Raw genomic sequence first — 27,908 nt, 5'->3', positions numbered from 1 at the left:
GCAATGGGTGCAACTTGAAGGAGATTGATTACAGCGCTTCATTATTTTCTTTGAAGTTGGGACTGTCTGCTCTGATGCATTGTGCAGTGGAGTAAGAAGTGAGACAAGGAAGCTTCTGTGTCTAGTATGAATCTGGAGGTGGTGATTGAGGCGATTGAGCCTTGCTTGGTTCAAAAGTCTCATAAAAAGCTCCCCATTTGTGTCAGTGCTGAGCTTACCCTGTGATAAGGGCCGAAATGAAGGTATGTGATGCGGAGAAGTTGGCTGACAGGTTTTCTGGGCAGCTTTGTAGTAGCTATTTTTGTGTATGGAATGAGCTGAAGTGCTATGCTTAGAAAGAAAATTCACGCTCAGATTCAACCCTCATGTGTCTCTCTCTCTTTTTTTCCCCACCCTTCAGTGATATGCAGCTTCCGAGGAGCTGTGCCGCAGGGCTTGGTCCTGGAGCTGGGTGAGACCGTGCAGATCCTGGAGAAATGTGAAGGTAAGTGCAGTGCCCAGGAGGTTGTCCTGTTTGCTGGGTGAGAATGTGGAAATATTTTAATACAGCAGATTTTAGTAAGTTGTTCTGGAATAATGATGCATCAAATCAAAGCACTTGGATAAAGAACCAGCCTGACCCACTTTTTGTAGGAAAGGCTGAGTGCTTCTGGCACTAATCCAGTCTGATAGGGGGTCAGTGTGTTTGAAGTTAACCATCTGTCCAGAAAATCTTGAACCCTGACCTGATTGTTGTGTTGTAATTGGGTCTTGCAAGAAATTTTCATCACATGAAGTGTAGCCTGTGGTTTTTTTTTAAGCCATGTTTTCTAAATGTTGCTGTTATGTGTTTCAATGAAGCGTACCAGTGTTTATTGCTTGGAAATGCCCGAACACACAAAAAAACATGAGTTGTGGAACAGAGGGGTGCAATTTAGGAACAATACTGGAAATAAATTGAAAAATAGAGATTTAGAGAGAAGTGCATGCTTCGTCCCAGGTTCTTTTTGTTCCTGAAGGAGAATGCCATTGTTAGCATTACAGCTATGACCACGGTTCTTTTGTGGCTGTAGATGTCTGTGTGTGAGTAAACTGCACATCCCGATCCCTTGCTGTATTCCTGGGACTTCTGGTTGAAGTTGCATTTAAAAGGAGAATGCTTTTTATCCTAACATTCAGAGTAAGCAAGTGGTGTAAAACATGTTGATCGAGAGGGAGGCTGACAAGGTACAGTGTGAGGATGTTTCTCTGTAGTCTGAGACTGAATAATGGAACCTTAATCCTAAAGCATTTAAAGACAATTCAGACCCCAGATCCACAAATCTGAATTCCAAATTCTCGTTCCATAGAACTGTGGTTTTGGTTTTGTGTTTGTTCAGTTTACGTTCCTGTTTCATGTGCAGTGCTGAAGTTCCTATATAAACCTCCTGGCTGCTTGTCAGATGGCTGCTTTTTCTTCTCTCTTGCCTAAAACTGTCTTTTGCTCTTGAGGCTTTCCTCATGCGTTCAGGGGGGTTGTTTTTTTTAGCTGCTGACTGAACTCTTCAATGAAAAGGTGGCTGAATACTTGTGATTCTTTTAGAAAAGTGGTGGTTTCCTCACCTATAAAGATTTAAATGAGAGTTCTGCAGTTCAGTGGTGATGTTTAATCCACAGAGAAGCGTGTTGTAAACGATACATCTGCTATCACACATGCAAATTGATAATATTTGTTTAAAAGCAACGTGGTGTGATGGGCTCAGCTTTGTTCAGACAGTGGTGTTGGTTGTGGTCGCTTTGCCAGGTCTTGTGAATGCTGCAAGCTCAGGAATAAGTACTTGAAAAGAATAATCTAACTCTAGGGGAAAACAGTGATATTGTTGGAGGCAAGCATGGTATTTTCAAACCATTTCCAGTAATCTGGGAAACTTCCAAAATTGAGGAGAAAAAGGCACAGTATCCAAAGGAGCAGCTTGCTTGTGGGAAAGCAAAAGGATAATCCAGCCCGTCTCTCTACAGTGTTACAGTAATTGGGCTCTGTGCTTTTTTTTTGCCCGTAGTTTTGAGGACAGTTCCTCAAAGGCAGTTTGTGTCAGTCTTCAGATCATTGAGGAAGGAAGGCCCTCTGCTATGGGGTTCTTCTCTGTGGATGGAGGCTTTAGTGCACATGGGCTGGTTGTTTTTTAAGCACACTATCCTGTCCTGTGTAGCTCTGCAGCTGAGCTTGTTTGTTTTTGCAGGGTAAAGGAACCAGTGTGCTTGCATGCACACACACGTTTATGTATATGTTTATACATGTATTGTGCAGTGGAGCTCTAAGGCTAATAGCACTAACAATAATGAATATTAACTGATAACACACGAGCAACTCCTCTTTTTTAATTGTAGTCATGCAGCTTCTTAAAACCTTCATGGTTTAATTTCTGTGTTAGTAGCAGTCTTCATTAGCCATACATGTAATGTACTTAGCTCCTTTGGTATCCAGCAGTGACTTGTAGAAGCAATTATTGATTGGCCAGTGTATGCAAAAGATAGCTGGCCTCCAGGTCTGAGGGTGTTATTCACAAGACTGGAAAGATTATTTATCTAAAGTTCAGAATAAGTAGCTAAGATACCTGCATGTATTAAATTTGTAATCTGATAGATCTGTAAGATCTACAATATGCATAATTTAATTATAATTGCTTAATGGAATAAAAGCTAAGCACAGATCAAATGCTAGTTACCAGCTGTACAGCCGTCACAGTGTTGGCTATCAAGGGGATTGGAATTTCAGACTCTGCTTGTTAAGTGTAATCATTGAATGATATTCAAGACAATAGTTCCTGTGTCATAACAGAGCATTTTTATGCAGGTGTTGTAAAGAAATCAGTTTATTTTTGCAGTAAGTTCTTAATTAGGGGTTTAAGAGAAAGGGTGTGAGGTGATGCTGGGGGTTCTAGTTTAGCTGATAAGTAGCTGCAGAAAGTCACAGTGCTGTGTCTGATATTGTGCCTTCATAGCTCAAAGTTGTGCTTGGTGAAACATTTCTTTTTTTATTAAATACAGAATTATACGTCAGTTATTAAAGAGATGATTCTGCCTTTTCAAGAAGAGTCACATTGGCATTGATGACTTGGAAAAATTCCTGCAGCTCTTAAGTAATGGAGCAGCACACTGTAACTAAAGGAGCCTCTGGATTTGCATCTCACTTTCTAAATATTTTTCAGAACGTGGACCTGTGTTTTCACATTAGTTCTCCTCGGAAAGTTCTTTGTTTTTCTTGGAAATCCCTTCCTGCCTCCCACTACATCCAGTCGTTTCTCAAAGAAGAACAATTGCTCCAGCGGTTTGCTTTGCTTGCAGTTACGAATATAGTGAAGGAAACTTGCCCATGGGAAGTGTAGCTCCTCAGCCCAAGCTGTCCTTGGAGACCAGCTGGCTTTTAGCATGATTGCTTTTGTGTGTGATTTCTGCAAGCTTAAAGCCAGGTCTCCCTTTGAAGAATGCTCAGAACCACTGATGAGCTTTATGTAAAGGGAGTAGATGGGTCTTATCTTGGTCTGACTTTCCTTCATAGTTTCCCTTTGTTGGTATTTTCCCCTTAACAGCTGGGGCATCTGTTCAATTCCATGGGCACATTTGCATGTTTTAACTGTAGCAATTGCAGTGTGAGACCTTGATTTTTCCCTGTTTAAGTTTGAAGGTGGTTTTCCCAACATCATGGCATCTCTGTTGGAAAACTTCAGCTAAAAGCTTCCAGCATTTTATCCTAAAATTGATGTTTTTAGTGGTTTCACAAAGCATCTTTTTTCCTTGACAGAAATGAACAAGATCAGATGAAAAGCGCCATCCAGTACTTATCAATCTTTTTGAAGCTGTGCAATTAGTAGAATAGAAGTCTGCTTCCTAACTTGAACAAGGAGATAAATCCCAGCAGCCTGTCAGCCCTGCAAATTAAATTGTGGTTTGTTTTCATTGGATGCTTATGATCTGGAATCATGAAGTACAGCTTTTGGCCAAAAACATACAGAGATCTGGCAGAGCTTAATAATGCAAGATATGCTTACCGAATTTGTAGTGGGACTTTACATGGTAATATACTTTAACCATAGCTGGGAATTAACTAACAGAAGCATCACTGGTCATTTGTGAATTGTTTTGCATTCTGCCATGTTGGTCATGTTTATACAGTGCGTAACATGATGATATGGTCCCTGTGGGGATTCAGAGTTTCATTTCTTCAAACATCATGTGGCATGTGGAGACCCTGCCTTGAGTGCCAGCTGGTACCACTGCACTGACACCAGCTGGGCAGCACGTGTGCTTGTGTCCAGCTGCTATGGTGAGGATGGTGAGGAAGGCTCTGTGGGATGGCCTGCTGCTGAGGCTGCATGTTAGCTGTGCCATGTTCTCAGGCAGCATTATGAAATGCATTGTGGCGTGTGATCCAATAGCAAACCGTGATGTTTTTATCAGCATTGAGACCCAACAGAGCTTATGATGCAGAAACCATTTTGTCTTTGTCACTCATTGCTGCATCTGATCAGATGGCTCATTTCTCTGATGCTGGGCTGCTGCCAGTTGGAGAGCATGAGGCTGTGGCAGGACCTGAGCATGGGCTTAACCTGCAGCACCAACACTGGCTTATATTGTGTGTTGCTTTTTCTTTCGGTAGCACAAATAAATCAGGGTAATTCTGCAGCAACATACAGCACAGATTTCCATCAGCGGGTGTGGGGTGAGAGCAGCTGTGTTGGGCACTTGTGTGGTGTCCAGGCTTTATATGCTGGGTGTGGAGTTAGTTTGTTAAGTTTGCAGAGTGTTCTGATCACTTTAGGCAAACACGCTTGTTTCAGGCTGGTGAATGTTAAAAGCCTTGTTTTCCATTCCACAGACTTATGGCTGTTTAACTGGAGATCTGAAAAGGGTTATGAGGCAACTTCTAGAATGAATATTGTTTTGTTCAATCCATTGTCAAGGAAGGATCACAAACCATTGGTAGCTCTTCTTATCGCTAAGCTGATAACATTGAGTTGAGCACATCTGCCCCAGAGTCCTTTGAATTAGAACAGCACTATTGCTGTGACTCCTGAGTAGGACACAGCTCTGTACAAACTTTTTCAGTCCCTTTGTATGAATATGCAGGTTTCTAAGATTCCTATGCTGTGAATTTCAATATGGATGCGTTGTTGTAAGAGGAAGATATGTATATGTGGATAAGCAAATGTGGAACAGGGCGTTAAGATACAGCAACTTGTCCAGAGCACATTGTTGTGGGTATACAATTCATTCTGTTTTCTTCTGCAGCACTTGAGTTCAGCTTTGTGCATTCCGAGAGCTAAAAGGTGTTTACAATCAGTTTGGTTAAGAAACTGGGGAATTCCTGCACCAACACTTTGCTGGGGTGACTGAGTGAAGAAGAGAGAAAGCACCCATGCTGTGCAAGTGCTGCTCTGTTCCCAGCACAGTTTTAGCCACCAGTCTGGAGCATAGCACCGTGCAGGCTGCTTGCTGTGAGTGGTGTTCCCTCCTTCCAAGCCCCACACCCTGCAAAGGGCTTCATTTATTCAAAACCAGTTGGAGTGACCTGGGCTGTCCACTGGGTCACACAGATTGAGTCTGTTCTAAGCTGCTGAGAAAGGAAATGGGGAGGCAGCGTGTCTGTCCATGAAGCATGGCCTCTCTCTGTACAAAACCTACATCCTCTGACTCACGTCTTACATGCTAATGTCCTCTGCCCTCACATTTCATGGTTAACTGGATGGTGTTTCTAGAGCTTTTGAATTTTTTTTTCCAGATGAATCGCTGTGTTGCAGTGACATTAATTCCACCTGTGTGAAATGGAAGTAATTGGGTTCTTCTGTTTGACTGGTAGCTTTGGCTCTTACTCCTGATATATTGTCCTGTCTGGGGCTGTTATCTGATGGGAGATGCAAGAACCGTAATTGGATTTGTGAAATGAGATCCTGAAGTCTTTTCTCAAGGCATGCAGAAGACCAGACACATCCAAAGGATTTATATTTGTTTAAACAATGTTAGAAATGTATGGTAATGGCTTTTCCTGTCTGTAAAAAAGCAGGTTTTTGGAGCCTGGGTTTTTCATTATGGTAAATACTAGGAGGACACTCCTGTACCAGCACATGGGAAAAGTGATTGCAGTTTGTGCACTGAGCACATCTTTTAACAGCAGCTTACGATTGTTAGTGAAGTGACCAAGTGTACTAAGCTGCTTTTATTCCTGATGGAAGAAAGAGGAGTGTTCCAGGTCCGTAATTACTTGTCATTTTGTTGCAGAGCCAAACAAAAAAGTATCTTAAAGCCTGACCTGGGGTTTGATGGTGGTTTTTGAGATGATCTCAGCGATTGCATTGTTTCTGGTCAGCTTGCTTCTCTGTAACACAAGCAATGCCGGAATGTAATGTAATGTGTTTTCTCTGGTTTCAGGGTGGTACAGAGGTGTTTCCATTAAGAAGCCCAATGTAAAGGTAAGTCCTTCGATTTACTGGTAGATTGTCTCTGCTTTGCTGTTTGCAGCCCTGTTAACTGTTATCCTGCCCAAGGTTGTGCTTACCTTTCACTTCTTCATGTGATGAGATTAGATTTATTTCCCAAATATAGTGAACAATATATGTCACCCCCGTAAATCAGAAATCTTCCTGCTGTGTACCATTAAATCTTCCTAATACTTGTCAGTCTCGTCCAGTCGGACCTTCTCCACATGGCTCCTCCTAGAAAGCCATAGAGGGAGGCTGATCTTATGCTGCTTAATGGAGCATGTTCAATAACTTGCGTTATTATCTTAAGACAACAATGGAAAAGTGTCTGATGAAGAAGGGTGCTTTGTTTCAGATCGTTACTATTTGGTTATTTTCCAGTTACACCCATTTTGTTTCTTGAATTTCTGTGACTGTCCTGATGAGTGCACGTGTGTTTATGTAGATGTATGTATTGGGACACATGTATGGTTTTTTCCTTTGTTGTCTTCTGGTATAAACACAGCTCACATTTAAAAAGAAAAGAGCATCAGATTCTTCATGTTCTGGACTACTTTTTTTTTCTCCTGTTGTTACTGGAATTGTTTGCACGATTGCAGTCCTCTTCATGCAACAGCCCATGCTTGTTTTATGTGCACTGCCACTTCTTCTCTCGAGTACATGCTCAGTTTTGGTCGGAGAGCCCTTCAAGACTTCCTTGGTTTCTTAGGTAACAGCACAGGATCACAGAAGTACAAAGCATGGATTGGAGGGGAACCAAACAAGAAACTGAAGTAGCTTTTTTTTCCCCAGGATTTCTGTAGGGCTGAAAGCATTTACTTATTTTCCTCATGAAGCCATTACTATTTGTTTCTCTCTGTGTTCTATCGCAGTATCCATCTCACCCATCAAAAGGGAGGATTTTTCCTTAACATTTTGAATACAATTTGCTTAATATTCCTTTCAGAACCCTCATCATGCTGTGCTGGGTGGGTTGGGGCAGTCCTTTGCTAGAAGGATGATAGCCCAGGGTATGCAGATATTCGAATCCTTGTTTGCTCAGTGAAAGACTGGGATAGGGGCAAGATGTAAATTGGATGGTGGGTGTTTTGTTTTGGTACTTAATTTTTTTAAGCCTAGGCCCTTGTCACTTAAGATAATGTAGCATGCTGTAGAAGAGGCCTGGAGTGGTGCTGATGTCTGCTATGAGCTGCACAACAGGCATGGTGCTGGCTAGCTTACATCTCTGCAGTCAGTGTCCCTGGTTGTTACTGCTGTTCCTCATTCCTTTCTGCTAACTGCAAGCTGCTCATTTCTCACAGCTCTTTCTACTCCTCACACCTCATGCCTGCTTGCTCATCACCTGTTAGCACGTTATTGGGCTCACATGCTCTTTGCAGCACGAAGAAAATTTGCTAAATGTAGATCCCTTATTTTGATCTTGTCCATTCCCAGGCAACAGTGTGTAGGCTTAGCATGGGACTTCTCTTTTGGGCACAGTTGCTTACCCACTGTTTTTATACCAGAGGGCATTTCACATAGAACAGTGTTTCTGAATGCTTTGGGGAGCTTTGTGGGATGAAAACTACTTGGCCAGTTTGAAGGCTGACTTGAGTCTGTGGCAGAGTCTGAGGGGAGGGTGTTAATACGGTATATGGGCAATTATATACATACATAAATAAATGGTATAAATATATTAGCACTAAAAACTGCAAGTGTTGCCTTTCTAACTTACAGGCTTTTCTCTCTTGCAGGGGATTTTTCCAGCAAATTATATTCACTTGAAAAAGGCAATTGTCAGTAACAGAGGGTGAGTGCTTTTCCTTCCTTCAAGAAACTGTGGTTTCTCTTTTAGAGGGGAATCTAAGAAATAGTGATTAAATTCATAGTGCTTTTTCTTCATTGTAGTTTGTTTATTATGTTCTGAAATTGAGCTCTGTTATAAATTCCCTGATTTTTCTTGTTGTTTTTAACATAGCAGGAAGCAGTTCTGCTATTTACTCCTGTTTGCTTTTCATAAATCAGGATTTCAGAGGTGTTGCCTGATACACACCTATTTTAAAGAATTCTATTTATATTTTTAATTCCTTGTTGCTCCTCACTGGCAGAATTCAGTATTTCGTTCTGTTTGTTAGGGAGGCACTGGCACGTAGGCAGCAGATCTCATTTCTGAACAGATTTCCATCCATATATAGCTGACAGGGTAACTGTGTTACTTTGGAACTTTTCAAAAACATCCAACCCCCATACCTCACCCCAGAGAATGACTAAAGTGTGCTCTGCTGCTCTGCTGAATTATCTTTTACCTTCCCTGCAGCAGGAAGGCTGATTAGGCATAGGGTTAATTTAGTTAATGTGAATAGCAGTGCTGGTGGTGATATGATGTCAGAATTCTTAGTGCAGTTTCCTGTTAGGTTGACTGATGCTCCTGTGTGCTCAGAGCTGCTCTTATCTACATTTAATACATTAGGGGAGAATTAGAAGTGCAGCATTTCAGACCTTCACCTAAGGTGGAAGGTTAAATGGGGAAGATTAAACTAAAATATGGCATTTAGTGAAGTGCCTGCAGAAAAAGGTGTGACTTCTGATAGTCTTGCATTGTATCATTATTCTCAATGGGCTGAGTAAACTTTTTAAGGGTGGTAGTACTGATGCTTCCTAACTTTTTTTTTTGTCCTCTTCTTGTCTAGGCAATATGAAACAGTTGTTCCACTTGAAGACTCTGTTGTGACTGAGGTCACAGCAACACTACAGGAATGGGCTGTGCTCTGGAAGCAGCTGTATGTGGTAAGAGCAGTACTCTTGTCATTGCACAGCATTTTCAGATACACTGAACAAGCGAGGTGTTGCATGCTTCCCAGTCCATTAGAAAGAAAACAACTGTTTAGATTTTGTTTTTGTCTGGTGGCTGACTCTAGAAGCACTGGTAATGTGGGGTCCACGTGGGCTACTCTGGAAACTTCAGCAGATTTGAAATCCTGTCTTCAGATCTGAAACCTTCCTTATTTAAATTGTGTTCTTAAGTAAATAAGAAATGTGTTTAGTAACACCAAAATGGGAGGTCTCTGAGAGTCTCCTCAAAGAATTACTCAGTGCAGTCTGTATTTGTTTTGGTGACTGGGGTTTAATAGAGGAGAAACTCAAACAGAAGCATTTCCATATTATTCCAGTATTAAAAATAAACACTCACGTTTACTCATCTATTTTATATAATTTTCACTTGCTGACATACAATGTCACCTAGCTCTGCTTTCATTATAATCCTATTATATGTTTTTTTAATGGCCAAATCCTATGGAACAGCAAATAAGAAAGCTGCATATTTGAAAATATTGTTTTCCTTTTTATTTATTTACTTCTTTTTTCTTAGTAATTATAGACTGTAACTATTGAATTAGGACAAAGAACTGTAGGTGGTTCAAGCACGAATCTCCTTTCTTTAGTTTAGAGAAATACTGTGTTGAACCTTATTTAACACTGAAGTGTTAGAAGTTACGTACTTGGGAAAGACAGGCAGAGAAGATGAGTCCAGTGTGTCTCTAGGACAGTGAGCCCCATTCCTTACTCCCTTCAAAAAGCAGTCATGTCTATTATGAAATCAACTTTCCTTGTATTGCTTCTACTTCTTCTATGATGGCACATGCGATATACAATCTTCATAGTACCACTGTTACATCTTGCACTCCTTGCTTTTTCCACTCCAAATACTTACCTCTCTGTTGTTGTATACTTCTGTAAGGTAGATGTTTCTCTCAACCCAGTGTCTTATGAAGAAGGCAGCAGTAGTATGGCAATAGTATTAAAGCTGAGAAAGGAGAATTATTTTACTTAGAAATGAGTTAAACTTCCATTCTACTAATCTGTTTCTTTTTGATTGTTATAGCAACATATTGAGGAGAGGGATTAAGAAAGCTCTAGCTATAAACGTTAATGGTTCTGTTTCTGGGACTGCTTCCTATTGTAGCTCATTACACACAACATTATTGTATTCTTAAATAACAGGGGAAAAGATTTACTGGTTTTGTGTCATTTGGGAAGCAGGCATCAGCTTCAAAAAAGAAGTTGGCAAAGCTTCAGAGTGGAGGGAAAAATATTTTGCTTTTCCCCTCTGAAATCGTATGCAAAATAAATATAGAAATGATCACTAAATGATTTAGGTTGGAAGGGACCTCCTCAGGCCATCCCTTGGCTGCTCGCATTGGGTCAGCAGAGCAGGTTGTCCAGAACAGGGTCCAGTAAAATTTAGATCCTCTTTGTGACAGAGACTCCAACACTTCTCTGGGCAAAGCTGTTGGTGTTTGACTGCCTTCACAGTAAAAAGGAATGTTTTCTTTTATGTTCAGCAATGTTGATGGGGCATTGTGGCTTTCCTGACATGAAAGAACAATCTCTGCTGTTCTTAGGGGGGTAATAGAAACGTGTCCCCTTCAGAAACTGACCATCTGAAGCCTGAGGAATTATAGAGGGTGCACAGATGGATGTGGCAGTGCTGGCGTGGTGTTTGGTTAGAAGTTAAGCAGGTCACATCATAAAACGTGCTAAGAGACTAAAGAGAAATACTTGCTTGGTGTTGGGTCAGCACCAGCAGAAATGTTTATTAATCCCACACTGAAATACGAATCGTTTAAGAAATCTAATTGATGTTATTCATCATGCTGCTGTGCCTTGTCAGCTGTGTAGAAAAGTTCTAAACTGTAATGAAAGTCAGACGCTGGTTGTTAGTGGAGATGTTTTCAGTAGGTCAGTACCTATAAATGGCAATAGTAGGCATCTCTGCAGTGCAGTGCTGCTACATAATAGACAACCGCCAGACAAAATGTAGAGCATCTCTTCATAGCTCTGAATAGGCTGAGCTGTTTATCTTGTGTTTTGGCAGATTTCTTGCTTGGATTGTGGTTCAGAAGATGAGTTTGTTTCAATTAATTCCAAGAACCTTCTTTGGCACTGCAGATGGGTGGTGGGGGGCGGGGGGGTGCATTGTGGGGTGTCTGTCTGCCTCTCAGTTAAACAATAGACTCAGGAATTGCAGTGTCTAGGAAGCCTGGAGCAACTGAAACTGCCTGAAAAGGTGTGCTCTGCTGTCCCAAGACAGAAGAGCTCAGCTGAAAGGAGCTGGGGGAAGAGGAGAAAGCTGAAGAAGGGGACGGTAAAGCAAAGCTCAGGTTTGAGAAACCATTGTAGAAAATGAAGTCATATAAAGCCTTCCTCACTTCTCTCTGACCACAGAGTCCGTTCTCTTACCAGGAGGAAACACAGGGGAAGCTCAAATAGCTTTCAGTTAGGAGATGAGCAACACTTCTGGTTTGTAGACTGTAAAATATGTATTGGAAAAAGATGGGCCTGGGTACCACGCCATGTTGTGATAGCCTTACAGTTTCTGCTGTCAGTGTGAAAGCTAAATAATAGTGTTACTAAAACTAGAAGCTGAGACTGTAGAGAAAAAGGCATTTATGTGCAAAGAGTTCTTACGGGAAGGTTGTGCTTAAAAAGAATTTGAAACAAGATGATGTATGGTGGTGTTCTCTGGGCTTTGTAGTATCATAATCCAGAACATCTCTCTGTAAGTGCTAAGAAAGCAATATGATTTTGGAAAACACAGGAGGTTTCTCTCCATCTGGAAAGGCATAGAGATACAAATAATACTGCTATGAAAGCCAGGAGAAAATTTGTTCAAGGTCTTTAGTAACAGTGGTGGTAATCTGGTTAAAAAAAACCCTGTATGCCAATCTAACAGTACTTGGAGTAATCTGTAATAGATAGTAAATATTTAGTATTTCAAAAAAGAGTAAGTGCTTTTTTAGTTTCAAGATATAGGGGGAAAAAGGCATTTCTGACTCCTATTTGAATAAGTAATCTGTGTGGAGATGTAGTGTCCTGGTACTGGCAAATAAGGTTTTCCTTCTGGTCTGCCTGTCTGCAGGCTTTGCAGATGAGCACAGCATCAGCAGGTGTTAGCAACAACCTTCTGTCCTTAAGGTCACTATCCTGCATGACCTACTGACTCTGGATTTTCCTGCTTCCAGTGCTGATAGGTGCAATTTCTGGGAAGGAGTTAACAGGAACTAAATGTTTTAACTCCATGCTGTGTGAACTCTGTTTACTGTGTTGCTTATAATATGGGTAGAATTTCTGATAACAGTGACTGCTCAAATGTGCATGTGAGCATATGCATGTATGTTTATTGTCACTAAAGTATATGACACTGTTTTTATCTTGTGTTACTCTTTAGGCTGGCTCATATACTCTGTGTTGTTCTTTAAGGTTAATTTGGTCAACATAACTTCTTTCCTTCTCTGGGAAGTCTAAGAAATTTAAGAGAAGGTTCTGCTTGTCCCTTTTTGTATTAGAAAGGCATATAAGGAGAAGCTGCCAGTGATTCCCTTCTCTGATACTATGCTTCTTGTGTATGGGGAGAGGAAGTAAAAACAGCTATTATTTGTACTACTATGGGAAGCTGAGCTTAATCTTGTGAGTACTCCACAGAGACAGGATAGGGCAGAAAAAGGAAACAAAACAAAGTCCTCAGGGGAGACTTCTGAAGGCTCAGAGCTGGATAGAGATGTGCACTTGAATTTGTTGTGCCATGGATGTGTGTAGCCGTCAGGCGGTTGCCCAGACCATTATATGACTTCCATGTGGAGAAAAATACCAATAAGGTGGATAACTTTCTCTTACCCTGTAGGTGTTGATAAGATCTGTTATTTTGTACTACTTCTAAATAAAGGATCTGCAAGTTCTTCGTCAGCTTTAGTTAATTAGGTCAAACAAGACTCTTGTGAGTTCTTAAGTCAGCTTAAGAGATCACTGCAACTCACAGGTGGAGCACAGTAGCTATTTTAGCAGTGAAAAAAAATTCCTCAGAGTTTTAAGATGTGAAGTGGGGATTCTTTCTGTTGAAATAGCAGATTACTGCAGAGAGACCAAACGTAACTGCCCAATTTAGAACTTGGTCAGATCAATAAATGTAATTTGCAACTTGTCTGCAAAAAGAGAGCGGGGGGAAGGGTGTGGAATAAGATGTGATCCACTGGGAATAGGTGGAATTCTTTGCCAGCTGAATTTGAAACACAATTCCTGGTGGCTCCTTTTATAGCTTCTGAAGCACCTATCCAGTGTAAAGGAGGGCAAAAGGACATGGTGTGGATGGAGCTGGTCTGGGTGTTGGAAGGCAGTGTCTGAATGCTACCTTACAGCATCTCCTGTGAAGGTTCAGGGTGGAAATGCAGTGCTGGTGATACTTCACACACACCGTTCTTTGCAGCTAAAGTCCTGGAAAGGTACAATATGTGGTCACCTTTCCTCTTTCTGAGCCAGTTTTGAGGTTGCCTGCTGACAGGAAACTCCTTTAGCATGACTGTTCAAGTGTTGTGAAAAGGATAATTGGGAAGAATCATGGGAACTTGCCTGGCCCAGGTTGATGCTAACAGAAAACTCAAAGTCATCCCTAGTCCTGTGTTCTATTATTCAATGGCATCATGCAACTGTTCTATTATTTTTCATGGTTGCAGTGAAGGATGGATCTTCATGGAGTGCCCAGGAACTTGGCTATGAGTTTAAGTGACAGCTGGTGGTCTTATAAGTGCTGAACATGAAAGAAGCAAGGAGTAATTATTTCCACTTTGGGTTGCATGTCCTTTTTTAGTTTCTCATAGAATGCACTTAGAAATCATCTGATTGCTTAGCAATCCAATCAGAGGCTTTTAGCTGATTTGCCATTTGATTGCTGGAAAATACTCGAATGTTTTCTTGATTGAGTTGTGAAAGGTATGTGCAGAGTGATTTGGAGCATGATGAAAACTTCAGTGCTGTGTGCGTAAGGTGGATGTCTTTATAAGTTAGTGTGTTCGGTCATGGAAGGGGAAGCTGAAGTGGCATGGAGTGTTTAGTGTCACTGCTCGGTATCTTGGACACTTTGTACCTCAAATTGTAGAGGTTTATGCTGCTTAAAAATGTTGGTTTTGGAAAGTTGGGTGAAGTCCTTCTCATGCTTTCTTCAACTGAGAATTGCATTTCTTCATGATGTGTAGTATTTTGAAGATCTTTAGTAAATGTCACGAGTTCTGCATTTTGTCTTTGGTGGAACAGGCCTGTGAATATGCTTCAGATTCTCTAGTTTTAAGAAATTAATTCTGTTGGTTCCTTATAGTGATTTATGCAAGTCTGAGAGCTCTGAAGGATTGAAGCACTCAAAGTTTGAGGAAAATAAAATAAGATTAGTTTGGAAGCAGGTCTTACACCAGTAATATTTGAAAAACTACAATAATTGGAGTGAAATTTACTTGCTTTGAAGACCACAGAATTTATGGGAAGTTTGATTTAAGGGACAGTACAACAAGCAGCAGTATATGCAGCATGGTTCACTTCTCATTTATGTCCACATACAGATTTGCAGGTTTCACTCCAAAAATCCTATCAGAAGTTGAGGCTCATCATCTGCAACAGGAGGCTCACCTGGATTGTTCCCAGTATGGTGTTATGACAGAAACAGCTTTTGAAAAGGACAGAAATGGTAGTGTAGTTCGATTGCAGGTTTCCAGAGGTGTGTGTTGAAAGATGGCAGTTCGGGTTTTGTTTTCTTTTTAAGAACAGAGAGAAGGGAGGAAAACCTGGGTAAGGGAAACGACCAGTCTGACCTTCTGGAGTGAGCTGGGGAGCTTGCGAGTGTGCCTGGAGCTCAGGAGGACTAAGGTGGATCATCCCTGGTGGGCATTTGTTGGAGCTGAAAAGGCAGTTTGTTGGATTTCATTTTATAGAAGACAGGCTTTATTTTATTTTTGCTTATTAGAAAAGCAAAGAACATCTGTCCTTTTGGCAGCCTGTACGGCACTGTTGTACATGTGTCAGGAAGTGTCCTTTACCCTTATCCTAATTTGTGTTGCTTCCTGTTGTTTCTATCCCTAAGAATTGCAATGGAAGAGGTAGCTAATATGTAATATTTGTTAGTGTTATTATCTTTCAATATAAAAAATATTAAAATAAATTTTCTAAACAGAACACGTAGCAAGAAGTTTAATAAGTGGGAGGTGTGGAAAAGCTGTCCTGAAAACCGCAGCCTCCCAAGGACTGTAGCTGCAGTGGTGAACAGCTTCACTTGGCAATGCCAGCTTTGATTACTCACTGCACTGTTGGGTTTGGCCAGGCAGGAGAGAGTTGCTGGTTATTGTGTCCTTCTAAACAAACAGGACAAAAATGTATCCCAATTTAAAAACTCAGTGGTGAGTCTGGCAAATGGCTAGATATGAATTTTTGCGTTCAAGATATTGAGGTCAATTAAAACATTCAGTATGATTATTAAAGACTTCAGTGTTCTCTCTTTCCAGCTACATGATTATGGATATGCTGTAGAGACAATTGGTAAATAACAGAAACTCTTTTCAGTGTGTCACTAGGCTTCCAAAAGCATTTGAGGACTGGGTGAATGCCTCTGGTCTCAGTACAGGCTGCTTTTTCTTTAAGAGCCCTCGTAAGACCATTCATTTTGCGGTCATTTGCCATATGGTATGTGGTAATGAGACTGCAATCCCCCTCCCTTCCATCATATGCTACAACTGTTGTATGGTGAAGAGCAATTGTTAACAAAGGCCTCCGGAAGGAGGGAGAGACATGGTCCAAAAGCCAAAGAAAATGTAGTACTCCCTAATATTGGGGTTATGTTCTGTGAGGATATTAAGGAAGATAACACCAGTTAGACCCCTCAAAATTACCTTATATTTAAATCTCTCAATAAAGCCAAGATGATAATACATGGTTTCTCTGGTCTTGCATGTATGTTTCCAGAACTGCTGTTAAATTTACGAACTAATATTAAGTTCAAATACAATGTATTAACTCTCATTAACTTATTTCAACTACATATCAACTATATAGATACACATCTTGCACTTTCACAAGATGAATTCTCCCAACAACATAACTTCAGTTCAAACAGAATGTTTTAAGTTTTCTTAACTTACCATAAGTTCAATTATATTCCTATCTAAAACTAAGCCGTTTTCCCGTACTGTGAGAGAACCTCACAGCACTACAACAGCAACTGCAGTGCTTTCATCTGAACAGGCCCAGAACAAAGCAGATGAAATGCACGTGTCTGTTCTCACAAGGTTTCCTTACACTGATATAGTAGTGAAGTTTCCCTTCCCACTCTGCAAAGCTGTTTGAGTTTTGCAGCATTCTGGAGCTGAAATGACTTCCCATACATGTGGAGGATGCTGAGCCCAGAGTTCTTGATATGAAATGATCTGGTTAAAATGGCTGTAGTCAAAATTGAAAGACCTTTACATGGCAGGGCAGGTAATGGCATTTTTTATTTTCTGTGTCATATTTGCAATATTAGCGTGTTTCTTTTTGGAGCTGCTGTGAGCTCTTCAGTGAGCTATAGCTCCATTTATCATGTGCAGCTCATTGTGCACAGGTGTGTGTGTTGCCTGTGTTTTCTGATTCAGCAGGTGAAATCCCAGGGTCAGGTAGAAGAAAATGGAGAATTACTCAGAGGTGCTGCTTGTAATGGGACTTGCAGTTCTTGTCTTACTGTTACTCATTGCACTCCTAATAGAAATCAGAAAGAAATGCAGTTTCATGAAATTTGCTGATAGTGCAGAAGTGGAATAATGATTAGTTCAGAAATGGTGAGGTTTGTGTCAGATACTTGGCTCATTTAAACAGCAGCTATTCTAATACATCCAAATATAGAAAGGACCTACAGATGGTGTTTGTGTCCTGAGGTGCAGTGACACTTACGATGATGAAACACTATTATAGCTACACTATTGAATGTCAGCCTCTCTTGATTTTGATAGCTCAGAGGATAATAATGAGCCTTACCTCAGAGGAGGGGGTAGCTTGGAGGACCAAGGTGGGAAATAATTGAAAATCTCTGTGCATTAACTAAAATTGTGATTATTGAGCAATTAGTGCTGATCCTGCAGTGTCCTCTTCAGAACAGAGGTGATACTTGATAGAAGGAGAGGAATGGTAGGAGGGGGGAGCCTAGAAATTATGGAGATACCTGGACCATGTAACCCTTTGGATGGGTTAAGTTTGAACTGTGGCATTTCCAGCATGCGTTTGTTTTGCCTGTTGGTTATTTTTCTTAAAAACAAAAAAAGAAAAGAAAACAGCAACAGTGGATGTTCTGCAGCCTCAAAAATGCAGTTCTTATTGGCTCATACTGTTAAATATATTTCCTGAAAGCTGTGCTGAATATTTGTCACTTAAAGCTTGTTATTTCTTACTCTGTTTGCCACAGACAAGAAGAGATTATTCTCCTTTCCTGCAAGCTGTTCATTTAAATAGTGTTCCTAAACCCTGCCTTCTCTGGACTGAGCATCCAAACGGTCAGACTCAGTCCTGGGATTATATCTTTCCCTATATGTCGATACATATTGTCTTCTGCATGGTCTCTTTGCTTTAAAGACTCAGCCATCTATCCACACCTTCTCAGTGTTTAATAGGTAAATATGTAGACAGAGGCAGAGATAAGGGTGAGAGAAATATTGTGGCAGAAGCTTGACCTGTATGGAGTTGAGTGAAGAAATTACTTTGTACATTTATTCAGAAAGACTGCACAAGTCCAGTGAGGAGTTGGCCTATTTATGACTTATAAATGGGTACATGCAGGAAAGGTTTCAGGTGGGTGATTGTTAATGGATGCAGCCTGTCAAAAATGCACCACAACCTGTCAGTTCTGTCAAAAAAAAGTCATAACAAAATACCATATTTATGAACTGAAGCCCTGCGAGTTCATGCAGAAATAAAGCCAGGTTTTAATAGTTGGGATACTTAAAAATAAGGTTAATTTAATTATGGAAAACAATTGCTTATGTATTGCTGTTATCTTTAAAACAGGGCTGGTTTGTGTTTTAAAAGATGGGTAGGTGCATTATCACCCAGGAAGTGCATTGTGGCAGTCTGTGAGTGAGCTGCTATGGCCTGAGCCCTGCGGGAAGGCAGACGAGATAATCACAATAATCCTTTATAGTCTTGACATTGATGAGTCTTTCAATCTGTTCAGTCAGGACCAGCTGCGTTGGAAAAAAAATAAAACACAATTACTAAAATGAAAAAGTAGTATTAAGAAGTGGATGTGCTGTGATGGTGTTTGTGATGTTTCTTTTCAAGCAAGAGAGTTACATGCGAGAGTCAGGCAGCTTTGTAGGTGTCTTTCTCTAGCTGGTGTCTTGGTGATCCTATGCTGATCCTTAGACCTTTGGAACACATTCTTTGTGGTTTCTGATGACTTGTCAAGGATGACAACTTACATATAAGCTATGGAAAGGACTGACATTAAGTACGTATCTTGGCTTACTTATGTTTGAAACACTGCAAAGAAGAGCAGATAGTTTGGGTGTCTTTGAATGGGTGATGGGCAGCTTTTAAAATGAAGTCTTACAAGGGCGGCATTGCCTGGAAGGATGTTGTTAGCTCTACTAAACCATTTCTGGGAAAGTTTGTAGTTTTTAAGGTTTGTGTGGTAATAACATTAGAGACTTTGTATAAGATTAAACTCTAAATATGGCACAAATCTACAGCACAAGAACTTTAATGTGCAATAATTTGCTTAATGGCAGAATCCAGAGGAAACTGGGACGTGTTTTGTGTTGTTTAGAGATTTACTGATTCTTCTCATCTGCTGAGGATGCTTGCAGGCTTTCGTATCTGAGTTAGATACTGAGACCCATAAGAGGGAACCTGGGAAATGTCTGCTCGCTTTCTCTCATAACAAAAATAATGCTTTTTTGTCCCTCATCCCCATTATAGCCCAACACAGTTGTGTAGGAGGAGCCCTAAGGGACAGTTCTTGGAAATTCCAATATCTTTACTGTAGTGTTACATGAAATCATGTTAACAAAATGATTACAGTTTTGGTCATCTGGCCAAGAGGGTGATCACAGAACGAGAGCACCTCTCCTATGGGTGCCTGGAGAAGAGAAAAGGCTTCAGGGAGACCTTCCAGAACCTAAAGGGGCTACAGGAGAGCTGGAGAGGGACTTGATGCTTGTCAGGGGAGTGTGCTGATAGGACAAGGTGTAACTGAAGGAAGGGAGATTTGGATTAGATGTAAAGGAGAAGCTCTTTGCTCGGAGGGCAGTGAGGTGCTGGCAGTGCTGCCCAGAGCTGTGGGTGCCATCCCTGGCCGTGCCTCAGGCCATGGCAGGGTCCTGGGCACCCTGCCTGAGCCAGGAGGCAGCCAGCCCACAGCAGGGGTAATGAATTTGCTTGTCTACATCTTGTGTCAGAAAAAGTTGCAACTTTTTCCGTCTTGCATAAATACAATATAAAACCAAGCTTCCTTATACCTACTGTCATTTTCAGCTTGAGTATGATTTACTTTGCATCACATTTAATGAGAAAACCCAAACGCAGTTTTGGTCATTTTATACTTACCAGCTATATTATCTTCTCAGCATAAGTATTTCCAGCTTTGGAAATGTTTCTTTCTGTTGATGTCTGTTTCAGCCCTTTCAGAATGGGTCAAATCAGTGTTGAGGTGTAGTAGAAAGATTGTGCATCTTATCATCTCAACATTAAGAACTCCAGATAATCCTGTCTGTGCTCAACCTAATTCAGCACTGCAGATATTTAATCAGGCTCAGAAAAATTAATACCTTTCTGATCAAAACGGAATGTACTGAAATTTGTTTCCAGGAGTCATGTGCAATAAGTGATCCTGGTGGGGAGCAAATTCAAGTGGATGGAAATGCTTTTTTCATCTCCTGTTATTTATTTTTTGTAAGATGAAGAACATTTATTTATTTATTTTTTTCCTAATAACATGTTGCAATAGAAGACACTTTGTGGGTGTTCCTCTGTCAGATCTAGTAGAGATAGATGAACTTACATTCATTTAGAGAGCTTTTGCAGAGCACTTGATTACACCAGAAATGCAATCAGAGCAGTGCTGGCTTGTGAAGTCTCCATTTTAGTCCCTGTGTTTTCCCTTAGGTGTCCAGCTTTGCTTACAGGTAGGAATGGAGTTGAGTTGTTTAAAAAACAAACAACAAAAATTCAGCTGCAGTTGGTGATCAGTTTCCTCCCTTGGTTCTTCATTGGTTACACAGCAGCTGTTTTATGCAGTGTGACTCCATAGAGAAGATCCTTTTTGACACGCAGCTCTCACCTGGCAGGTATGGGAGTAGTACAGATGCCCTTCTTTATGCTATGGGTGCTCATAGGTGGGCATTGCTGTTACCTTCAGAGCTGCCTCTTTGGAGGGGTCTTCCCTGCAGTGAGTTCCTGCACAGGAGAATCAGCATTTCCTATTCTACCTTTTCCCCACACCTGAAGAGTGCCAGTCCTATTGGAAATGCTTGCAGGGTTGGTTGCTTAGAAAAGTTTTGCTAGGAATGGTGTCATTTGTATTTTCTCCTTTATTTTTCTTTATGCAGTAGTTTTCCTCTTTGAAAACTGGTTTTTAGGTAGATTTTATCAGTAATCATTTTAGTCCCTTTCAGAGTGTGTACAATGAATATTCGCTTTCCCACTGCCACTTATCATAGAAACTTGGGTGATTTTCAGTGAGTGGAGTATTTAAACATTGAAGTGCTTTTCCAGTGTGGTCAATCATCACTGTTAACAGCTCAGAGCATTACATGGACTGAGAGCAGATGCTTTCCCCACTCTGTATTTCTGAGCTGATTGGAATAAGTGATCCCTGTTGTTCATAATGAGCTGCTTCAGCTGTGGCATTGGGTTCCATCAGGAAGTGGATCCCTCAGCAAATGTAGCCCGAAATGTAAAAAGAAATGATTCAGCTTAAATAGCATTGCTAACACTGCTTTTTGATGTAAGTATTTTAAAGCTTGTACAAACTGGATTAATATTCCTCTAGGGTAATTAAATGTCAATTTGGAAACTTATTAATCTCTCTCTTTCTGTTTCCTCTGTCTTGGTCTGTCTTCTCTCCCCCTCTTGCTCTTCCTCTTTCTGAACTTATATTTCTTTCTCCCCTCTCTCCTCCCTGCCCTTTTCTTCTCTCCCCATCCCTTTTCTTTTGCTTCCCTTCTTTCTTTTTTTCCTCTTTCCAAACTTATCTTTTTGTTTGTTTTCTTTCACTTCTGTTTCTTTCTTCTCTCCTCCTCTTCCCCCTCCCCTCCCAAAAATATGCCTTTACAGAAGCATAAGGTAGATCTTTTCTACAAACTGCGCCATGTGATGAATGAACTCATTGACCTGCGCAGACAGCTGCTGTCAGGTCACTTGACGCAGGATCAGGTGCGAGAGGTCAAGAGGCACCTCACAGTGAGGCTGGACTGGGGCAATGAGTAAGTACAGGTACCAGCTGGGTACTGTTTGTTTTAATTCTTTTTACACAGCTTTAATTTAGAAGGAAAACAAAAAGCAAAACTTTTCTTTTCCAGTAGTACTTACAAACAGAACAGTTGCTTGTTTGGAAATCACATACAGCTTCTTACAGTGAGTTTACTGAGTAAGTCTGCTGCTGCTACTAACAGATGAGCCATTTGCTTAGTATTTGTAGGTCACTTCTAAGTGATTTAGGTCAATTTACTTTATTTGTATCAGTATAGTAAGTATTATGCCTGGGAATGTGTGTTCATAGCTACTAAACCCCAATTTTTTCCATTGAATAAGTATTTTAATGGTTGGCCTGATGACTACAGAACCTCTCTGGTAACAGTTACGCTGGAATGAAGACTGTGATCTGTAGGTTTTTAATTTAATCCATGTTCTTGGCTGCTGATGAGACTTTATAGAGCTCTCGACTCACTGGTAAATTCCACTGTGACTTTGTGGATGTTTTTTAAAAGCTAGCGAATATTGCAATTCAGATAGAAGGAGAAGTGGTAATAAGATACGGCTACACAAAAAGCAGCCCTTCAGCAGAGCTGCCTTGCTTCTGAGATACGGTCTATCAGACAGGTAAGTTCTGCTTGACATTCATGTGACCTTTTCAAGGTAAATACCACCCTCCTCAGGCATGTAGCAACTGCTTTTCAGCTCGGGGTAGGATTAGTGCTAATTAAAAGATGAGCAGTGGGGGGTGGACAGGGAGGAATGAATTAGCTGAACTCGATAACTAAGGAAAAAAGGCAAATGTTTTTCACGAACATATCTTTTTTTATGACTCCTTAGTCACATACTCCCTCTGCGAGATACACACCATGAGCACATTTTTGCTGAGCCCCCACACTGCATTTCACTTCTAATGAAAAAAAGCTCTGAAGGACTTAATGCAATAAGTGTCATCAAGGCATTGGTCTGCAGTTCAGACTTACAATGTTTTCTATTGTCATTCCTGCTGGATTAAATGGGAACCAAGAAACTGAGCATTGTCTGGGCATTTTTTCTTCTAAGTGTGTTTGGATGAAGTCAGCAGCTGGAAGTAGCAAAGATGTTGTAAGAAGAAAATATGAGGAGAGCAATCAGCAATGAAGAGAACAGGCTGCTGAGCTATAGCCTATAGAAAGCTTTTATTTTAAATGCAATAAATGTGAAATCATGAAATACAAGGTACATTAAAACTGAAAAGGCAAATCCAATGTGTGACAGCTATGGAAAAGCGTCTTGTAAATCAGTAGATAAAAACATGCTTATGATTAAATTCATCTCTCATGTAAGAAGAAGAATGTAATGTGTAACAATAGATATTATCCTCTCCAAAGAAAAAAGCAGGTAGTATCAGAGATGCATTCTGAAATGGAAGAGGAACTGGATGAAGATCTGTGTGACTGAAAAGATATTTAATTATATCCAGATGCAATGAGATATTTAAATATAGATGGATCTGGGAGGTCAGCAGGGTTTTCCTATATCTCCCCTTTGAATTTTATTATGAAACTCCTGACCAAGTGTCTTAATTTGTTAAAAACATGGTTTCTCATATTCACATTCACATAGGGCTGTTTTTCAGAGGACGACAGAAGAGTTCTGTCATTTTCGAGATCTGAAATAAATGCAAAGTGCCATTACAAACATGTTAGGATTACCTGAGGAACTTAAATACAGCAGTTTGAGCAGGTCTGTAGTTGTTCATAGTACGAGGATTTCATAGTTTTACACTAGTATATAGCACTTTATGCAGCCTGAAGCTGCCTTTATCCTGACCTGGTTCATTAATGTGTTGCATTAATGGGGAGGAAGTGATGCAAACATGAAATTCCCATTTCCTGTTTGTTTGGTTTCTGAACTGAACTTGTTTCCATTTAAGTAACGTAGCAGCAGTTCTGATGGTCATCCCTGATGGTGCTGTGGGAGTTGGCAGGAATCAAGGAAGAAATGCGCTCCTTGGATTAGTAATTAGATGGGTTGTTGGTTGTTTTTTGTGAAGAACTCATTTGGGCTGTATTAATTTGGGTTGGTTTTGGAAGTACTGCCATGAACTTCTGTTTATTTCTATATGCTTAATTTAAAATATTATAATATTAATATCTTGTAGTTTGGTCTCTTAAAAATGAAGGAATATAATTCACTCAAAAATAGGTTGCTAACCTTCTGTATTGTTGCTAATCATTCTTGTAATGCAGCACTGATTTCTACTTACCATAGTGATTAAATCTTCTTTTACCGACATATTCATTCTCCCCACTACAAAACTAAGATGCATCTTTTTTAATGCTTTTTCCTCTTCCAGTTATCCTCAGTTAGGTGCTTCGTATATGTGTGCAGTGGCTGATGTTACTACTATATAAATGGGTTTTTATTTCCCAAATAATCAGAAAAGCACTTTCAGATCAGCAGCTTGGTGCTTCTTGACTTAAGGTCTGAAGCATCCTTCTGTGCACCTTTGCACTGGTGGTATCTCACATAGTACATTTTGCTTGTGTGTCTTATTAGCCTTTGCACAGAAATGATAAGATTTATTTGGGCGCTGATCAATTGAAGTCTAAAATGCAATTAGGAAAGCCCAATGGACTGTAAGCAAGAGGGGAGAAGTGGTATTGCAGGAAACCTGTAGGTAAAAAAAGTATATGAATTTATATAAAAGCTGACCTCTACAATCCAATTCATTGTCCTATTTGGAATCATGTTATAGAGATGGTATCTGCAGTTCGTTGTCTAATTTTAAATTATAAGTAAAATAGAAATGTGATTTTCATACATTCAGTTGTTTTTTTATTTTAACTCAAAAAAATGGGTGAGATTTTCAGCTTCTACTCATGCGTAAGATGATAAATCAGAATTGAACTTTCTTCCTAAGAAAAATCCTTGTCATTTTACAGCCATTTGCACCAAAAGCAGAGGAAGGAATCTGCCTTGCAGACTTTGTTTGAAATGGGAATGCTCTGCTTTGCTCTATAATTAATTGCTGTACTATGCAGCAATTCACCTTAGTGAAAAGCCTTTAAGAAGGTTGCAGAAAGATTAGTTGCCATTTCTGTCTGAATCTGCAATATTTCTCTCTCCTTCTGAATGTCCTCATAGGAACGTGATGATCGAGAAGGGATTCAGACTGTCAGGAGCTTTCCTGGATATCATCTTTAAGGAGAACCTCCATACCTCACTCTGTATTCCGATGTTTCCATGCTCAGATGGATTTGCTGCCATTTCCTTGAATCAGTTTCTTGCTAACATTACTCACTTCCTACCACTCCTCATCTTCATTTTGAGAAATAGTTCCCCACGTAACATTACATCAGTGCTTTATTAATTTCTTTACAGATTGGAGCCCTTGTAGTTTATTTTTCCTATTTCCATTGGTTTTATTTCAGATCCGTGTGTGATGTCTGTGAACAGCTGTCGGAGTTATTTCTTTTCCCTTCAGCACCTTTGTTTTAAGTGTACTTCTGTTAGAGGAGTATGAGTGATATTAAATGAGGCTTCAATGTAGAGAAGGAGTACAATGAAAACATGTGACTGCAAAGGTAGAGGGGTGAAACGCCTGGTTTTGGAGCACAAGGAGATGTTCTCCCAGTTTGTTCTTTGAGACTCCATGTGTCTCCTGAGCACATCTTTGAGTCAGCTGACGATGTTTCTGGAAGGTTCTTCAAGGAAGAATCGCTGTAACTTGTGTGTTTTGAGTTCAGAATAGTCTGGCATTCATATTATACGTTTAAGATCTTTCTTTGAAATCAAATCAAACTTAAACCAAGCTGATTATCTCCAGAAGGCCAATTAAGTGAATTGTATGTCCGACCCTGTAGGACTTAAAATGCTGACACACATCATCCGTTTGTCTTGGTGTTATTGGAGAGAAAAGCACAGGCATTTGTTCCCCAGCCAAAGAAGGCAAAATTAAGCCTTAAGTTCTATGGGCTGCTCTATGGAAGAGAGGGAATTTCTGAGTGTTGGTAGAAGTGGCCCCAGGTATGTGGTACCACGAGATAACAGCTGGGCTGGGGAGCTGCTGGGGCACCGGGGAAATAGTTTTGAAAGTCAGTAAAGTGTGAGGGCACAGTGAAAACCACAACAAAATGCTGTAAATGAAAGTGCTTGTAAAAGAGAAGAACTGTCAGAGAGACAAACCAGCACGTTACTTCATTTCAATGCATGGTATGTTTTGCTGAAATACTGCTTGGCAGCTGGTGCTCTTATATCCATCCCCACAGTGCTTTATAATACAGAGTGAAAGTGGGCCACTAACTGTCATTGTCATTTCAAATGTGATGTTGTCATCTTTTGTTGGGAAAAAAGACACAGAAAGAAAAGATTAAATTCAAAAACCTGGACCCTAGTGCACACAGTTGGAGCACTAAAGGAAAAGGGAGCAAATATTGCACAGGATTAATGTGATTTTAGAGAATGAGAATCTTTTGGGCTGGAGATACACAGTGTTAAGGGATTTAACTAAAAATAGGGTATCAGGTGAGTTTCAAGGGATGCTATGCAGCTGTGTTGAACATCATCAAGTAGAAATTGACTTTGTCGTGTGAGTTCTTCAGTTCTCGAGAGAGTTGAGATTTTGACACCAGAATAAGATCAGGTTCTGATTAGATTTGGCAGTTTTATTCTGTAAACTTTTGATAGTTCTTTGTAATTACATGAGACCTGTAAAGCAGGATTCTGCGATGCTAATCACGTGATTAGAAAATCATTTGTTATTACCTCTACAATGAGGAGAAAGCCCTTCACGTGCACTGTGTGTTTGTTTATACACGTGTGATAGGCTCTTCTGGATGGGTTACCTATGCAGATCTAGGAAGATTTCTGTAAATTAACATGATGAGCGTTAACTTTCACTTGAAACACTTTGAAATGGACTCTCTGCTTGTTACTGTTCTGATCTGCTGCCATTTTTTCCATGGTGTTTTTGACTCTGTGTTATAAGTGGGCTCCTGTGGTCGCTGCAGTTGAGGATTACTTCACCCATTCTCAATCTTTTCTGTTTGTTAATTAAATACAGTAATTTCCATCCTTGCAGCAGCAATTTTCAGATACTGCCTAGGTTTAATGGAAACTAAGTGTGTAAGAGTACACAGCTGCCATTCTCACATATTAGCCCCAGAGTGTAGAAACTAGTTTCTGGCATAAAAATTGCATTGAAGAAGGAAAATGGTTCCTTTTTCCCCCACTGAAAATGTAATTGTTTTGGGGAAGAACACAGAAATTCTCATTTATCTGTACAGTATTTTCATGACAGTTCCAGTACTGCTGAGCAGTTGTTTGCCAATAAGTGAGCACGGGCCGAGCTGTTCCCTTGAGAGGAGATGGGATGGACTTAGGATAGCATGGAGTAATCTGCCTGGTTAAGCAGAGTTTAAATAAAGTCATTAATTTTAAGAGCAGGACGTTGGGAAACTTAAGGGAAATTATGAAGAAGTACAGTGGGCAGCAGTTAGGCTTCTTACAAACCACTGCCTCTTACTTGCTGATGTTTTAAGTTAATTGCTCAGGAAGAGATGCTGGATTGCCTGGAGGCTTTTGTTTATTGCACCATACAAAACGATTCGCTGGTACATGAGAGAGGTTTGTTCAAATAGAAATTCACGTTTGCCATCAGGAGTAATGCTGTGCAGAACGCTTCTCTGATCAGCAGACTAAATTGGATTTTGCTTTTGTCGTTTAGTTGGTGACAGGAATGAAAGGGTGCTCCGCAAGGACACCTCTGCTGCCTCTTTTGTTCTTTGAGACTAGGAAGAATTTCAGTGTAAAACATGTGCAAGTGGAATATCAAAGTTATGTGAGATGAAAGCAGGGAAATGGTTCTTTTATGGGTTTCTTGGATTTTACTCCTAACGTGCATAATTGGAGTAGCTACATACTGTAGTTGTGTGAGTGCCCTATGCCTCAGAAGCTGAGTGACTGCAGAGCAGAAAATAGTCTCAGCTTTAGCCATCATTTTTAGCCTTTTTTTTTAATGGATTGGTTTTGATCTGAGCTAAAATCCTGGTTTAGTTTAGGTTAAGATCCTGTTAGTGTTTTTGTCGTTATGGTTTATAAGGAAATGCTTCTTTACACAGCGATGAAGTTGGGAGTGAGTGCCAGGAGTTCCACTCAAAGCTGCTTCCCAAAGCAAAAATCAGGGTTCCTGATGGGAAAATTTTTCCATCACTTAGGAAAGAACCCAATGTGAATACTGCAGCAGAAGTGATTGCATTAAGC

At 40.3% G+C, this 27,908-nt stretch overlaps 1 protein-coding gene across 6 annotated transcripts in view; it reads left to right on the top strand.

Annotated features, from left to right (window-relative positions):
• The window catches only part of DOCK3 (dedicator of cytokinesis 3), a 129,233-nt gene that overhangs the window by 12,987 nt on the left and 88,338 nt on the right, over nt 1-27,908 (top strand). For 5 of the 6 annotated variants that reach the window (XM_015874527.3, XM_085516587.1, XM_015874526.3 and 2 more), the window contains exons 2-6: nt 401-484; nt 6,385-6,425; nt 8,168-8,223; nt 9,104-9,200; nt 21,525-21,673. In XM_015874527.3, the coding sequence (XP_015730013.1) occupies nt 401-484; nt 6,385-6,425; nt 8,168-8,223; nt 9,104-9,200; nt 21,525-21,673 (427 nt within the window). The remainder of the gene's footprint in view (nt 1-400; nt 485-6,384; nt 6,426-8,167; nt 8,224-9,103; nt 9,201-21,524; nt 21,674-27,908) is intronic. The other variant, XM_085516589.1, reaches the window with a different exon arrangement.

The sequence above is a fragment of the Coturnix japonica genome, chromosome 15 (assembly GCF_054131305.1).
Source record: "Coturnix japonica strain WE chromosome 15, WE-NBRP24, whole genome shotgun sequence".
Classification (NCBI taxonomy): Eukaryota; Metazoa; Chordata; class Aves; order Galliformes; family Phasianidae; genus Coturnix; species Coturnix japonica.
Note: the sequence above shows the minus strand (reverse complement) of the source record. Positions and strands in the feature narration are given on the sequence as shown.